Source organism: Stigmatopora nigra, chromosome 12, assembly GCF_051989575.1.
Source record: "Stigmatopora nigra isolate UIUO_SnigA chromosome 12, RoL_Snig_1.1, whole genome shotgun sequence".
NCBI classification, from domain to species: Eukaryota; Metazoa; Chordata; class Actinopteri; order Syngnathiformes; family Syngnathidae; genus Stigmatopora; species Stigmatopora nigra.
In genome coordinates this window covers 363,388-378,633 of record NC_135519.1, presented here as the reverse complement: position 1 = coordinate 378,633, position 15,246 = coordinate 363,388, and the positions used below count along the sequence as shown (strand labels likewise).

General features: G+C 41.9%; 1 protein-coding gene across 8 annotated transcripts in view; it reads right to left on the bottom strand.

Annotated features, from left to right (window-relative positions):
- nvl (nuclear VCP like) overlaps positions 1 to 12,124 on the bottom strand; it is a 135,705-nt gene extending 123,581 nt beyond the window's left edge. For 5 of the 8 annotated variants that reach the window (XR_013327978.1, XR_013327979.1, XM_077728979.1 and 2 more), the window contains exon 1: positions 11,975 to 12,070. Coding sequence is in view for 4 of the 8 variants with exons in the window: in XM_077728979.1 (XP_077585105.1) it covers positions 11,975 to 12,055 (81 nt within the window). In the remaining 4 variants the exon portion in view is untranslated. Of the gene's footprint in view, positions 1 to 3,471; positions 3,527 to 3,650; positions 3,739 to 11,974 lie in introns of all 8 variants that reach the window. The other 3 variants (XM_077728982.1, XM_077728981.1, XM_077728980.1) reach the window with 2 other exon arrangements.
- Positions 12,125 to 15,246: the final 3,122 nt, after the last annotated feature.

Sequence of the window (15,246 nt, the reverse complement as noted above, 5' to 3'; positions counted from 1 at the left end):
CTCTCGTTAACGCTCTCTCTCGTTAACGCTCTCGTTAACGCTCCCTCTCTCGTTAACGCTCTCGTTAACGCTCCCTCTCTCGTTAACGCTCTCTCTCGTTAACGCTCTCTCTCGTTAACGCTCTCTCTCGTTAACGCTCTCTCTCTCTCCCTCTCTCATTAACGCTCTCTCTCTCGTTAACGTTCTCTCTCGTTAACGCTCTTTCTCTCTCATTAACGCTCTCTCTCTCTCGTTAACGCTCTCTCTCATTACCTCTCGTTGCCTCACATTACCTCTCTCTCTCTTTAAAACACTCTCTCCCTCGCCCGCTCCCTCTCCTGCTCTCTCTCTCTCTCGTTACACCTCGCCCGCTCTCTCTCTCTCTCTCGTTACACCTCGCCCGCTCCCTCTCCCGCTCTCTCTCTCTCTCGTTACCCCTCTTCCCTCGCTCCCTCTCCCTCTCTCAGACAAGGCACCTCGCCAGGCATTCCCAGGAGACCCTCATAAAACATTTGGGTCTCCCGGGCCGCATTGCCATCTGTCCCCACCATCACAGCCAACACACCAAAGATGATCAGTTTCCAGCTCTCCCCTCTCTTTGCCCGAGTGTCCAAGAAACTTTTCAAAATTTTGTTTAGAAACTTCAATGTGTAACACTGACTCTAAAAAATGGGAAAACCGGTGCGCATCAAACACTATCTAAACTTATGGATCACTAAATATGATTTTGCTATTCATCTCAGTATTCAGAAAAAAAAGAAACATGCAGTATAAAATATATATAATGTGTTAGGGACATAAAAAGAAAATGGATAAATAAGGTTATGGAGACCCAAAATGTTGGAAAGGAGTGTAATAAAAATAATGACAAAGAGGGCGTTGCAGTGTTGTTTCTTAGAAAGGAAAATTATGAAACGGGGCTAGCTGGGAGAAACAAAGAAATTAAGGAGGAAAATGCAGATGATAGTCCACATTTAAATTTGTCGCAGACTCCAAGACGTTATCACAAGAATCTGTTTTGTTTGGGTTTTTTTTATTACAATCTACTTAAGAATGCCTCTAAGTACGAAATTTTCAGGTTACAAATTCTTTATATGCAAATAAGTGATTCGAGATAAGAAAAAGATCCAATTTCCGAAATCCCCCAAAAAGTAAGTGCATATCCCTATCCGTTATTTTGTTTTGAAAATATTGTCGCAGATGCATTGATTTTCACTTTAGAACACGACCCACAACTGGGCTCTCATTTCATCGCTGTCATTCCATTTATCCATCTATCTATCATATAATGAAAATAAAAGCATTAAATTCAATTGAATTGGCTGTCTCACAATAACTACTCTCTGTATTTAAAGATTCTCTCTTAAATACCTGTCCACCTCGGCTAAATAATCCCCTTAGTAATGATTTCAATTCCCTTTATCAAGCGTTTAAAAACCGTACAAATGCAACGCGGCACACTTTTCACTCAACCTTCACCTAACCCTAACCCATACGCACAAACACACAGGGCACATATAGAAGTCTAAAATGTAGTACAAAGTGGAAGGGTTTCGGCCCTGGTAAAACGGGCACTTATCGCCATCTGGCAGAGAAACGAGAATTGCGTCTCCCAAAATAATGGCCACAAAGGGAAGTATTTCAGCATCGCAGGGCACATTTATATATGCTTTATTTATTTCAAGATATTAAGAAATCATTTTGGTGTTTTCTCACATCTTTCATACAAAAATTAGGGCACTTTGACCAATTTTAAAGGGTTAAATTGATAGTTGTGTGAGGACACTGGAATAAATTAGAGAATTTACACATTAAATACACCTCTACTTATTTTTAAAGTTACGAAAAAAGTTCCGGAACCAATTAATTTTGTAAGTAGAAGTACAACGGTATTATTATTTAAGTCAAGAAAAGAGAAACTATTTTGATTGTGAATCAAGTATTTTAGATTAGATTTAGATATTAACATAGTAGTCTTTTCATATTCTTATAGCTGTAATATTGAATAAATACACTTCTTGACAATTAGACTTGTATACTTTCGTAAAAACATGCATTGTGGTAGTAATAATAGGGGTGTTCCTGTTTTTTGTCATGTCATTTTCCAAAATGTTAATTGAATATACTTTTCTGGTGCTGGTTCAAAAGAAACGGGAGTGGTTGTTCTCTTGAATATGATGCCTTGGCGTGTTCAAAGTTAGAGGAAAGATCAACATATTTATGTTGGGACTAATGTTCCCTCTAATTTTTTGTTTGTCTGGGGAGAAAGATAACCTCCCTGAGCGCACTGAGTACCAGTGTGAGCGACATCATCATTGCTCGCTATGGGCACACCAGTATCACACCTGCCATAAGCAGGTGCATGTCTATGTTCCGTCTAATTTTTCATGTAAAACATGCTGTAAAACACGAAAAACATAAGAGTGACAGAGCTACTGCCACTGGATGCCGCGTGAACGGCGCCATCATGGGGAAAGGGGTAAAAAAAAATAGTTTGGATTTTATTTACTGCGCTCCCTATGATTGCTGCTGCGCAGAGAAGATGAGAGTATTGGGCAAATGCGCACGAGAGCAGCTTAGAGGGAACATTGGTTGTGACCCTCCAGGTGGTAAAATAAGAAATATGAACTAGCCAACCAGATTATGATAAGATACCAATTCTTTATGTTTACTAGGACATTTGTTTTGTTCCCTATAAGACCAATTCATTATGAGTTTTGCATGGAAAGACTGACTCTGTAATAGCGAGTCGGAAGGGAGCTGGGAGTGGCATGCCGTCACATGGTGAAGGCAGTTGAGCGGTTCGTCTATTGATTGAAGGACAAATCGGGGGTCAATTTGAACAAAAAAACGCTACCGATTGTTGTTGTATCCGAGTGCAAGATGCATCACCCTATGCTTGCCATGCATGGTAATCACGGGGTGGGGCCTACGACAGGCTCGGAGGGCTTTACACTCACCATGTGAAAATGAGCTCATTTGTCTTTGAAAAGTCGTTGTAGTGTGTTTTCAAATTCTTTTCAAATTGATCAAATGTCTTGTTTAAGGTATCATAGCCTGGAGTGAGCTCAATGAGCCCTAAGTAAAAAACACTTAAAAAGGCCATAAACTCAAATAATTCGATAAATGATCCATATACATTTCACGCTGTATATTTTGAGAGAACAGATAACAGCATATTTCTGCATCAAACTCAGAGATAAAATGAAAGGACAATTGATTTATGAAATTATTTTTGGCCATTTTTCAGCCACTCACTCTCATGCCATTGTGATGATGTTCACCTTAAGGTAAGGAGTGTGATAACAATAAGTTAAAGGCTGATTTATCCATGTGACTTGATACAGAATGATTTCATGTTTCTATTACGTGTATTTTCGTATATGTTTGTCTTAAACAATAACATTTGAGGCGACCTTAGGCAAGCTAAGATCAAAAGAGGGATTTAAAAACTTTGATTCTTTTGCACTGCAGCAATACTTAGGTGCTGACCGTGACCGGAGAAAGCGCTGAATCGCCCGAGTACCGGTGTGGACCACAGGTTAGCCTGTGGAATCATATATATTTTTGGGTGACCAGTTGGGTAAATTACTAGTAGAACAGATAAAGTGCAAATTATCTGTTCGAGTTGTTCGATATTTTTGCACCAATAATAGGAATATAAGATTCACCTGTTCCAATCTCTGTTTCAGCTGGATATCCAGGAAGACACCACCTCTATGCTTCATGTCCATTTCACTTATTAATCTTTTCAGAACACTAAAATGGAAAAAAAGAACATCAAATCTTAATTTCCGTAATTCCACTAAAAAGTCAGACTTCAAGAGATGTGGGATAGATGTTCCCTCTAAGCTGCGCGTTGCGCACTACTCTTGTCTTCTCCGTGCAGAAGCAATCATGTGAAGCGCACAAAATAAAATCCAAACTTTGTACTTTTCCCCTTCCCCAATGATGGCGCCGTTTACATGGCAGTGGAAGTAGCTCTGTACAATTATGTTTTTCGTGTTTTACAGGCCTTGTTTCTTTTTTTAATTACATTTTAATATTTCTTATTACATCCCTTTTTACTTTTCTGTTTATAGAAGAACAAGCGATACAAACAGGTGAGAACTGTCTAAATCTACTGTGTGTGTGGTTGTGTGGTTGCGTGGGTGGTCGTTTGTCTTCAACCTACACAATGGACTATAAATGGAAATTAGCCCTCGGCTACAATCTTACATATATAAGTTCCTTAACATAAATATAAATATGTTCAATATTATGTGCTATACCTTATTAAATAAATCAAAGCAAAATCATGGAAAAATATTGCATATAAATGGAAACTTGACTATCTCAGATGACACGCTCAGCAGACAAGTCATTTGAACGAGAATGAGAAGTGAGGACAGATGTGTAGAATAAGGTAAAAATGTATTCGTGTTTGTGCTTATTCTAATGGCATTTATGAATATGGCATTTATGGATACGTTTTATTCATAGATATTTTTTAATTCATTTTCTGAACCGCTTTATCGACTTCATCACTCACGCGGTGTGCTGGAGCCTATCAGTGCTGACTTTGGTTCAGGGGCTGGCCACCGATACAGGGTGTCCCCTGTATCGGTGGCCAGCTGATCGCAGGGCACAAGGAGACGGATAGCCATGCACACTCAAGACCCATACATAGGGGCAATTTTAGAGTGACCAATCAGCCTACAATGCATCTTTTTAGGATGTGGGAGGAAAACAGAGTACTCAGAGAAAACCCAAGGAGAATATGCAAATTCAACATAGGTCGACCGACCTGGATTTGAACCCAGGACCCCAGAGCTGTGAGGCCGACGCGCAAACCACTCATCTGCCGGGCCGCCCATTCATAGATAATAATCATTAAATGTTATTATTACTAAATCATTTATGTGAAGTAGAAATACACCTGCCTTGGCAGGTGTGACATGGTTTGTGCCCATAGCGAGCAATGATTATGTTCCTCACACTGGCACTCAGTGTCATCAGGGAGGGTGTCTTTCTGCCCAGACAAATAAAAAAATAGAGGGAACATTGTGTTGGATTCAAGGCACCCAATTTCTAAATTTTAAATATTTATCTTTTTTCCACATTCTAAGGGGTTTCAGCTCAAAACCCAAATATTTACTTAAAAAATAATAAATCACAATCATATCAAATCGGTGAATAATATAGTTCAGTCGTACCTCTACTTACAAATTAATTGTTCCAGAACTTCAAATAAAAGACTTCCCGTAACGACAGGGTGAAAAAAGGTTTTTGGGGAACATCGGGAAACTCACTGGCAGAAATTCTTTCGAAAATGACGTTTGTAAATGACGTGGTAAGGTGTCCTACGCTATAACCAATCAGCCATGCGGTTTGTTTAGGGCAGTGTTTTTCAACCTTTTTTGAGCCACGGCACATTTTTTTACATTGGAAAAATTTGTGGCACACCACTAACCAAAGATTTTACAAAATGACACTCTGTATAGTATATTTAATTACAATATAATTTCTCAATTTATTTATACTCAGTCAGTGTGAAACCTGGGCCTGTTTAGATGAACACAAAGCCGATATCCTGGCAGGAATAGTAGAAAGACACACACGAAGCTCTTCTTCAACAGCTCTCAGTCTCTCTCTGTTTTTAGTTTTTATAGCAGTTAGGCTTGAAAAGCTCAGCTCACACAGATATGTTGTGGAAAATGGGAGCAATGTCAGAACAGCTTTGTTGGCCAGAATGGGGAACTCCTTGGCAGCAGTCAACCAAAAACTGTCCAAAGGAAGATCAGCAAATCTTAGTTTTAAACCACGATCCTGTCTCAGTTCAGTTAGTTCCTCCTGCTCTTGTAAAGTCATGTCCTTTCGAACAACTGATGCCGAGCTGTATGGGTCCCTAACCCAGTCAAAGCATTCAGTGGAGGCTGAAGAGAAATAAAATGACAACTTCTCCTCAAGACTTTTCAAATGTTTACCTATTACCTCAGACAGTGCAGCAGTGTTGCTTTGCTGTTTGTCTGTGAGTGGGAACATCTCCAGGTTGGCACGTTGCACATGTTGTTGCCAGAGGTGCACCTTTAAACGGAATCCATTTATTTTATCTGTGCTTGTAAGCAGGTTTTCATTTCGGCCCTGCATCCTTGTGTTCAGTTCATTAAGATGATGAAATATATCAGCCAGGTATGCCAACTTTGCGCACCACTCATCACTTGCAAACTGATTTGAGTAATCAGACCTCTCATTTGTCAGAAACATTTTAAGTTCCTCTCGCAGCTCATACACACGGGTCAGCACCTTACCGCGCGACAACCATCGGACCTCCGTATGGAGCAATAAGGCTTTATGCTCCGCTCCCATTTCCTCACACAGAGATGCGAATATACGGCTTTTCAGAGGTCGTGTCTTCACAAAGTTCACCATGCGCACCACATCGTCCAACACAGGAACCAGTTCTACTGGTAAAGTCTTCGCAACGAGGGCCTCACGGTGCAAAAAACAGTGCGTAATAATCAGATCTGGGTTTCTTTCCTTCACTCTACTCACGAAGCCTTTGGTGCGCCCGACCATGGCTGCAGCTCCATCAGTGCACACACTTGTGCAGTTTTCCCACGTAAGTCCTCCCTGGTCAAGATATTCCGATGTGACCCGAAAAATTTCCTCTCCAGTTGTTTTTTCTGGCAGTGTCTTGCAAAATAGGAAGTTTTCTCTAATGGCATCACCATCCACAAAACGCACATTGGCCAAGAGCTGAGAATGTCCACTAATATCCGTAGACTCGTCAACTTGCAACGCAAATTTCCTACTGATGCGTATCTTTTCCAAAACATGGCTTTCGATGTCTGTAGACATGTCATCAATACGCCTGGCAATTGTGTTATCAGAGAGCGGGACTTTATCTATGTCTTTAGCCGCACCAGGGCCGAGCATCTCGTTGACAATGGCTTTACAGGCAGGTAGTATTAATGTCTCTGCCACAGTGTGCGGCTTTTTTGATTTAGCAACAAGTTCGGCGACTAGGTAACTAGCTTTGAGCGCTTTCTCATTTACCTTTGTGGTTTTTCTCATAAACGTTGCCTGTTTCTCTGTGTTTACATGCAGGCGAACAAAATAGTCTATCGGCTTGTTTTGAAGCGACGGGTGTTTCGTTTGGAGATGGCGTTTAAGCTTGCTTGGCACCATGGCGCTGTTGGATAGCTTCTCGCCACACACCAGGCATAACGGAATAGGTGTCGTCTCATCCCCGGTGAAAGTAAATCCAAACGAAAGATAGCTTTTACTATATTGCCTTGAGCTCACCGTCTTTGCTTTGTTTTCTCCACCACTCATACTAGGGCCTTTATCCGGGTCAGAATCTTGTCCAGGGCGCAGTTCGGAGTTTGCAGTTGTCCTTTTTAAAAACTTCTCCATGACTGTCACCACGGTGCATCACTAATTTTCTTGGCGGAACGTGTCAATCAACTACGTGTTGCCACACGGACAAATATTACATTACGCTGCCAGCCTTTGCAGCACGGACATTGGACAATGACATCATATTTGCAGAAATCTATTAATAAATGTTAATTTAAAAAAAAGGATATTGGATAATTTCTCACGGCACACCTGAGGATCTCTCACGGCACACTAGTGTGCCGCGGCACAGTGGTTGAAAATCACTGGTTTAGGGAACATCAGTCAAAACAAAGGTTTTATTCTGTTTTTTTTAAAGCACGAGTATGGTCGAACAGCTGTGAGCAGTGGACGAAAGTGCCGGGAGAAGAGGCGGCATTCCTCCGAATAAAATCCTTGACAGTGAAAGAAAGCTGAAGCCGCGATATTCGAGGGAAGACTGTAATGTTCGAAGGTCATTTAGTTCTTCTAAAGTAGGGGTCTCAAACTCAATTTACCTGAGGGCCGCAAGAGGCAGAGTCTGGGTGAGACTGGGCCGCATCAGGATTTCCACAAGAAAAGCGCTGATAAAACATTTTTTAACAAAAAATAATGGATTAAATAAATTAACTTAAAGATTAATACAAAATAAATTAATAAGTAATAAAAAAATTAAAAAATAATGAGAATACGGTAGATATACAGTGACTGGCTAAGTAGAGAAAACTAATTATTTCTATTCCGTTTCAAATGTCTGTATTAACAGCTCTTTAAGTTTTAACTTTCTGAACTTGAATGGAACATTGAACATGAAATATTCTGGACACAGCTTCTCTTGTCTACTTCTTGCTGCTAGAGACCTGGCAGCGCTTCTTCTCACATAGCTGAGTCACATTTGGCTTGAGGCAGGAAGCAGTGGAGACCCTCAATAGAGCTTGAAGATGCTTATCAGTAAGTCTGAACCTATACTTGGACTTATTGAAGTTCAAGGTGGAGAACAGTTTCTCACACAAGTATGTGCTCCCACAAAGGCACATGGTCCGCTTGAACATTCGGGAAAGTTCAGGGAAACTGGGGGTCAACTCTCTCAAAAAATTGCCCAAGCTTGTCTGCTTCTCCACTCACCTCCCTGAACTTGGCTTTGAGTGCAGAGTTGCACTGCAGGTCAATGAGCTCCATTTGATGGTGTGCCTGCATCCACAAGAACCTTGCTTGCTGGGAAATGGAAAAGGTTTGGCTGAGAGAGCTGGGCTTTCCATAACAAAAGTTTAGTGCAGAATGCTCTCACGTTGTCACAGGCAGCACTGACAAGTTGCCCATGGCCTTGTAGCTTCTTGTTCAGTACATTAGGCTCATATGTGATATCAACAAGAAAAGCTAGGTCCATGGGCCATTTGGGATCACTTAGCACAGGAACAGCAACCCCGTCTATCTCCATGAAGTCTTTTACTTCTGCTCTCAACTCAAAAAATCTCTTCAACCCATTTCCCCTGCTGAGCCAACGTACCTCAGTGAAGTAGAGAACATCCCCATATTCAGACTCCATTTCCTCCAAAAAAGCACGAAACATTCTATGCTTTAAGCCCCTGGATCTGATTTGGTTGATGCATTTCACAACGACAGACATCACATTGTCAAACTTCAGGCATCTGCTGCAAAGGGCCTGCTGATGGATAATGCAGTGCAGAGCTATGGCTGACTCCACACCCTCCTCTTCCAGTTTTGTTAACAAGTGCTACCAGTCCATTCTTCCTCCCAATCATTGATGGGGCTCCATCAGTTGTTATTCCAACCAAGCTCTTCCATGGCAAACGGGCATTCTGAATGTCATCACACAGCTTGTGAAATAATTCCTTCGCGGTGGTCTGGCCATGCATTGGAATTATTGTGAGCAACTCCTCCAACACTTCAACATTGTCATCAACACCACGGACATCTTTGCGAGCTTGATCATAAATGTCACTTGACAGGTCAGAAATGCGCTCTACCACGGTGTTGGCAGAAAGGCTGGTGTTGTTGAACTGACTTTTCTTTTCTGGACAGACAATATGTGCAGCCTGTTATATGCACTTTTTGATAAATTCACCTTCTGTGAATAGCTTTCATGCTTTGGCAATCAGCTCACAAACGGCGTAGCTAGCTTCGACTGCTGCATTACTTTCTTTGGTAGCATAATGACGTTTCAAATTGTATACCTTGAGCACCGCAACTTTTTCAGTGCAAATGAGACACGTCGGGGTGCCCCAGTGCTCAACAAAAAAATATTGCACTCCCCACTTTTCTAGAAACCGTCTGTGCTCATCACTGACCTTTCTCTTCATGGCAGGCTTTGAAACAGACATCTCTGGGCAGTAATATGGGTTTACACTAGGAATGAGTCTCGGATTGAATTTTTAACTTTCAGTCGTGCGGGTCTGTGGCGCATGCGCACTTTCGCTCTCCGATCGTATTGGATTACGGCAGCTCTCCGAGCCGAGCGAAGTGATCGGCTTCATGGCTTCTCCTCTGCCCAGCTGATTGGAGGAACGAATGAGTGAGCGAGCGAGGGACTGGACAGCCCGGCCAATGTCCCGCCCTCCAGAGCCGTATGCTTCACCGTGATTGGTTCATCCAGTTCCGAACACCGTGTCATTCATATCAATCTTGCGGGCTGCACGGACATTAATCTGGCATATTAAGACATCGTGTTGTTAATCAGCTAATGAATATTATTATTTTTATTACTATAACTGGGCAAACTCGGGTTTGGACATCGTCTTTCTCATCCTCCGCTGGGGCAGAGACGCTCAGCGAGCTTATTAGTTGGGAGGGGGACCTGGAGCTCTGTATAGATCAATTTGTCGGGAATAAATAATAAAAAATAAAAATCATCTGTAGATTAACTTGCTCTGTCATGGTCTGTCTCCTCCGATCCTGAACACGCTCCATTGTTAGACGAGATAAGACCGAGTTAAGGAATTGGAATCAGGTGCTAAAACCTTACGTCTAAAAGTGGTAATCATCCTGATAGGGCCAGCAGTTGCTACGTAAGTAGCCGTGGAATGTCCCATCCTGAGTGGCAAAGGAGAATGCCTAATGGTTTCAGGAAATGCTTGAATGCTTGAATTAGATACATGCAATTTTACCCTTGTTTTTGGGCTCCTAATTATGTCTTTTGTATTTTGGTCATATTAGATTGGATAACTTTGTTATTTATTATTGTTATTTATTATTATCATTATCATTATCATGATCATAATCATGATCATGATCATTAGCATTATTATTATTATTATTATACCACTGTTGCGTACTCTGGGTTTGGTTTGCAGTTTTCCTGTATCTCACAAGCGGGGATTGATTTGTGCAGGAAATGGTCTTTTTCATTTGGCAACTTTGCCTATGAACTTTCCAGACATTACAATTTACAGTGGTACCTCGACATACAAGCACCCCAACATACGGGCATTTCAAGATACGAGTAAAATTTCGTGCAAATAATTATCTCTAGGTCCGAGTAAAATTTTGAGCAAATAATTATCTCTCGGTCCGAATAAAATTTTGAGCAAATCATTATCTCTAAATACGAGACACATTTCGAGATACGAGAAAGCCAGGTGGCCAAGACATGACAGACTTTATGATTTAAGCGTACTGTTTGCCGCATGTCTTTCATGTATAACAGATATCTACGAGCACTGGGCGGAGCGTTGCATTAATTTCAGTGTTTTCAGCACGAATGGCGTAGCGATCGTTCGTACGAGGAGTATATATTAATTCTCGTTGGCAAGTGGTCGTGCGTTATCTTATTGTGAAGCCATTTGTGTGCATCATTTTCAGAATTCTTTGAAGGGAATACAAAAGCAAACAGCCCATCGATAGTGTATGTCAGGGTGGAGGCGGGGCAAACAGTAGAAGAAAGGTATAACATGTAAAACTATTTAGAATTAAGTTTAGTGTAAGGTTAGTTGAAAGTAATTTTTGAGTGTGTTTGCATCGTAATCCAAGTTCTTTTAAATTAGTTTGTTATATTACGATTCACCGGTGCAAAAATCTCCACCACACGATAAACCAACCCACCCCCACCAGCCCCCTCTATGTACATCTCTATACCCTGCGCGAAATGTCTAATTTTAATTCTATAAAACACAATTTAAGTAATATTAAACAATTAGTTGTGTGTTACTTTGTTAACAGAAGACAAATTTGAAGAAATAAGAAAAAAATCCAATCCAATATCTAGTTTTTGGTGTTTTTTTCAAAGGGTTGGAACGAATCCATTTGTTTATAGTTAAGGGAAATGTTCATTCGAGTTACATCCGAGTTAGAACATCGACATACGAGCTCAGTCCTGGAACGAATCGCGCTCATATCTCGAGGTACCACTGTACTTTGATGTTGCGCTTTACACATGGATACCATGTACTTAGTGAGTTAGAAACTACAAGTAGTGTTTCTGCTTTATCTTATCAGCCTCTTTGATGTTCTTATAAAAAATAGTGCGTGGAACAGTACAAACACACTATTAAGAGTCAAAATATTTAAAACGTGTTCAAGTCCGAACGTCCACACAATAAAGTCACAAAAAACAGTCATCAAAAATGTTGGACAGAAATTCACCAGCCATCGTGTTTCATATGTTCATATCACTTCTTACCTTTATAAATTTGGGTTTTGGTAGAGTCGTAGAAAGGTCTCGTGTGCGCGGCGTGATGTCAGAACGTTTAGTTTTGCGCATGCGTTGAAGGTCAGCATCTTGAACATCACGTTTGTTACAAAATGCGAAAAGCTGCGGCGTGAATGTCAAGCGGCCATTTTAAAGCAGTACTAATGTTAGGCTGATGCCTATTCTGATGACCTGATGGTCGTAATTTTCTCTTGTAAAATATTGTTAATTTAGGATTAAACCGCACTACATATGGCCTTTGAGTCATGCTGAGTAATGAAATAATTATGCTTGTTATTATTTTTAAGTAACATGTTTAATTATTGAGCATTTCACTGCATTTTTTGTTTAGATAAAACCAAGCAATGTAATGATCTGTTCAATATTGAAACATTTCTAGCTGTTTTACACTACACACTCCATTAACTAGGATGTTGTTTATACCGAATGCCACAAACACAAAACGGCCAACAACGGATGACAGTCCTTCCCAATTCCCCAACATTATATACATATAAGCAGGTCCCGCCTGCTTGTTTCGAACCAAAAGACAATTGTTGCGCTATTTTAAAAAAATCTCCTCAGAAAATGGGTTAGATAAGAAAATTTCAGTTACACGCATGCGGGCCCCACATATTGCCCCTGCTAATTCCACACTCAGTAATCGGCATCTAAGCATGGTCGGGCTATGTAACCATGATATAGATGCAGAATTGTGAGCTCACGTCAAGGTGGAAGCCTCGCAACCACTTTGGAATGCAGAAGATTGTGCGCTACAATTGTTTATGCCTTTCCCGACTTGATAAAAAATGACAATTCATCTTTTTGGCATAATTGGTGAAAATGATGGTGCAAACTGAAGTAGAAAGTTTGTTGTTGCCGTTAGCTAATTTCAATATTAGCCTGTTTCTACTTCCACAAGTTCTTTTAATTCATAAATGGAAAAAGTCAGCAGAGTCTCGTTCAAAAGGCGTGGCTTTATATAACAGATCGATCTGGACCTAACACCTCATACAGAAGCAAGAGGAAGAAAGGTAACTCAATACAGTTTACAAAGCACATATATAGCAATGATCTCCGTCCCTCTAAGTATGAGTGTGTGTGTGAAAAGACCCCCTATGACCCCACACATGGGTCATCCTTTTAACTCATGTCTGTCGGCAGTAACTTTTCTTTCTCTGAGCCGAGAGGGCCATAACTTCTGGTAACACAAACAAACTGGAAAAAGGAGTGAGACACTAGGGTTCACATTGGTCATTCTAAGATAACGGAACAGAAAACTCCTTCAGCGTCTATGCCATAAAGTATAGATAGCTCATTATTTCGCGATAAATCATACAGGGTTTAACAAGCGGCTGTGTTCCACATAGTGAAGTCGTAAAAACACTATTAAACATATATAGTGGTTCAGCCTTAGTTTCATTTGCTTACTTATTAATGTATTAGTAAGTTGCATAATTGTCGTTAGTAAACATTTTAATATATATAATTCCAATACAAGCGGCTGTGTTCCACATAGTGAAGTCGTAAAAACACTATTAAACATATATAGTGGTTCAGCCTTAGTTTCATTTGCTTACTTATTAATGTATTAGTAAGTTGCATAATTGTCGTTAGTAAACATTTTGATATATAATTCCAACAATCCCTCTCTTGATCCCAGAAAGTTCTGGGATCACATAAACAAGCTGAGAGGGGAAAATCAACAAAGTTACTCCAGGGCGTCTAAGACGTCAGAAGAAACGGGGGGGGAAGGAGCAGGGAAAAGACCTTGGCTCATCTCGCAATATTCAACCTCCTCAACCTCCGGGGGACACGACCCTACGTATGAACCAGAGTTATCTAGAAGTGGCATCATATAGGCCGGAGGTGGCTCTAGATCACGTTTTTCAAGGGCCGTCGAGATTAGACGTTCGGACAGACGACGTAAACAGGGAATACAACAACAACCACACGTGACCAGAATGGCGGTGAATACAGCAAGGGAGAGTAAGACGGATGAGACAATGCCTTTAAATTTACCGAACCATGCGCCCATTGTGTCATCCCACCATGAAGTGTCGACTCCCGAATGAGATTTTAATCCGACAGAGAATGAACGCAGCTTAAGTTGACTTCCGTTGCAGCCCCAACGGGAGCTGATGGCTCCATGGCAGTGTTCAGTCTGAAAGGCAAATCAGAGTTGTGTCTGGGCCTCCGTTTGGTGGATGAGCCAACATGAGGGAGACTGGAGGCCCTCACACGGGCCTTGTGGGGATCAGGAGAAATGGGAGGCGGCGTTGTGGGATCTATGGGAAATGGCGACGCACTGGATACAGGGTTGGCGCTATCGGTGTCGTTGGCTTGGAGTCCTCCCCATAGGTATGATTGGGGGTCGCCTCCGGAAGCTGCATCGCCCACACCAAGGACGATGAAGGGTATTATGAATATTACGGTACAGACGACGATGACCAGGACCACGGTCGGGTTGAGACTCCGTCTGGATGCTGTAGCCCAAGGGGGTGCTTGTTGTCGGGATCAACTGGAACTCTCCGACGGAACATCCTGAAGCGATGACTGTTGGGCCGGGGGAGGCCGGCCGACGGGAGCAGGTGAGCACTGCGACTTGTGGAACCAGGTGTCTCCTTTGCCTTCCAGCCGGTAGGCGTGCGTAGTCCTTTCCACCACTCGATATGGACCAGACCAACGAGGCTCGCTCCACTTCCGCCGGTACACCTTCAGGAACACCTGAGTGCTGTAGCTTTCTACTTTTCCCTGGGACTGTAGCACGGTATCGTCTCGTTTCTCGACTCGAATCTCTGGGAGCGGGCCGTTCAGCCACACTCAGGCTGCCACTGATAGTACAGTCACAGTGATGAGGGTGGCAGCGACTTTCATTTTGGCTTCTGTGTGGGGGTGTAAAAACTATGAGAGGTCAAGGTTAGGTGAAAGGTGCTCGTGGCAGGTGAGTAGACGTCAGATGATTTTTTCACGGACAAGGGTTTTGGAACCGCCCGATTTCCAGTCTACTCAGAGTCACCGTTGTCTCGAACTACTTTGACTTGGGATTGGTGTATCCATGTCGACCTCTCTTTACTGCGGTGGGGGTGGTGAGTTGAACCACCAAGGGGCCTTCCCAACGTGGCGAGGACCAGGATTTCCATTTTATGACTCAAATCAGGATCTGGTCACCATACTTCACCACCTCCTGCAGGATAGACAAAAAGATCACGGCAGCTTACATGTTCTTTGACAAGTTTATCGGTTTCTTGGTTTTATTGTAC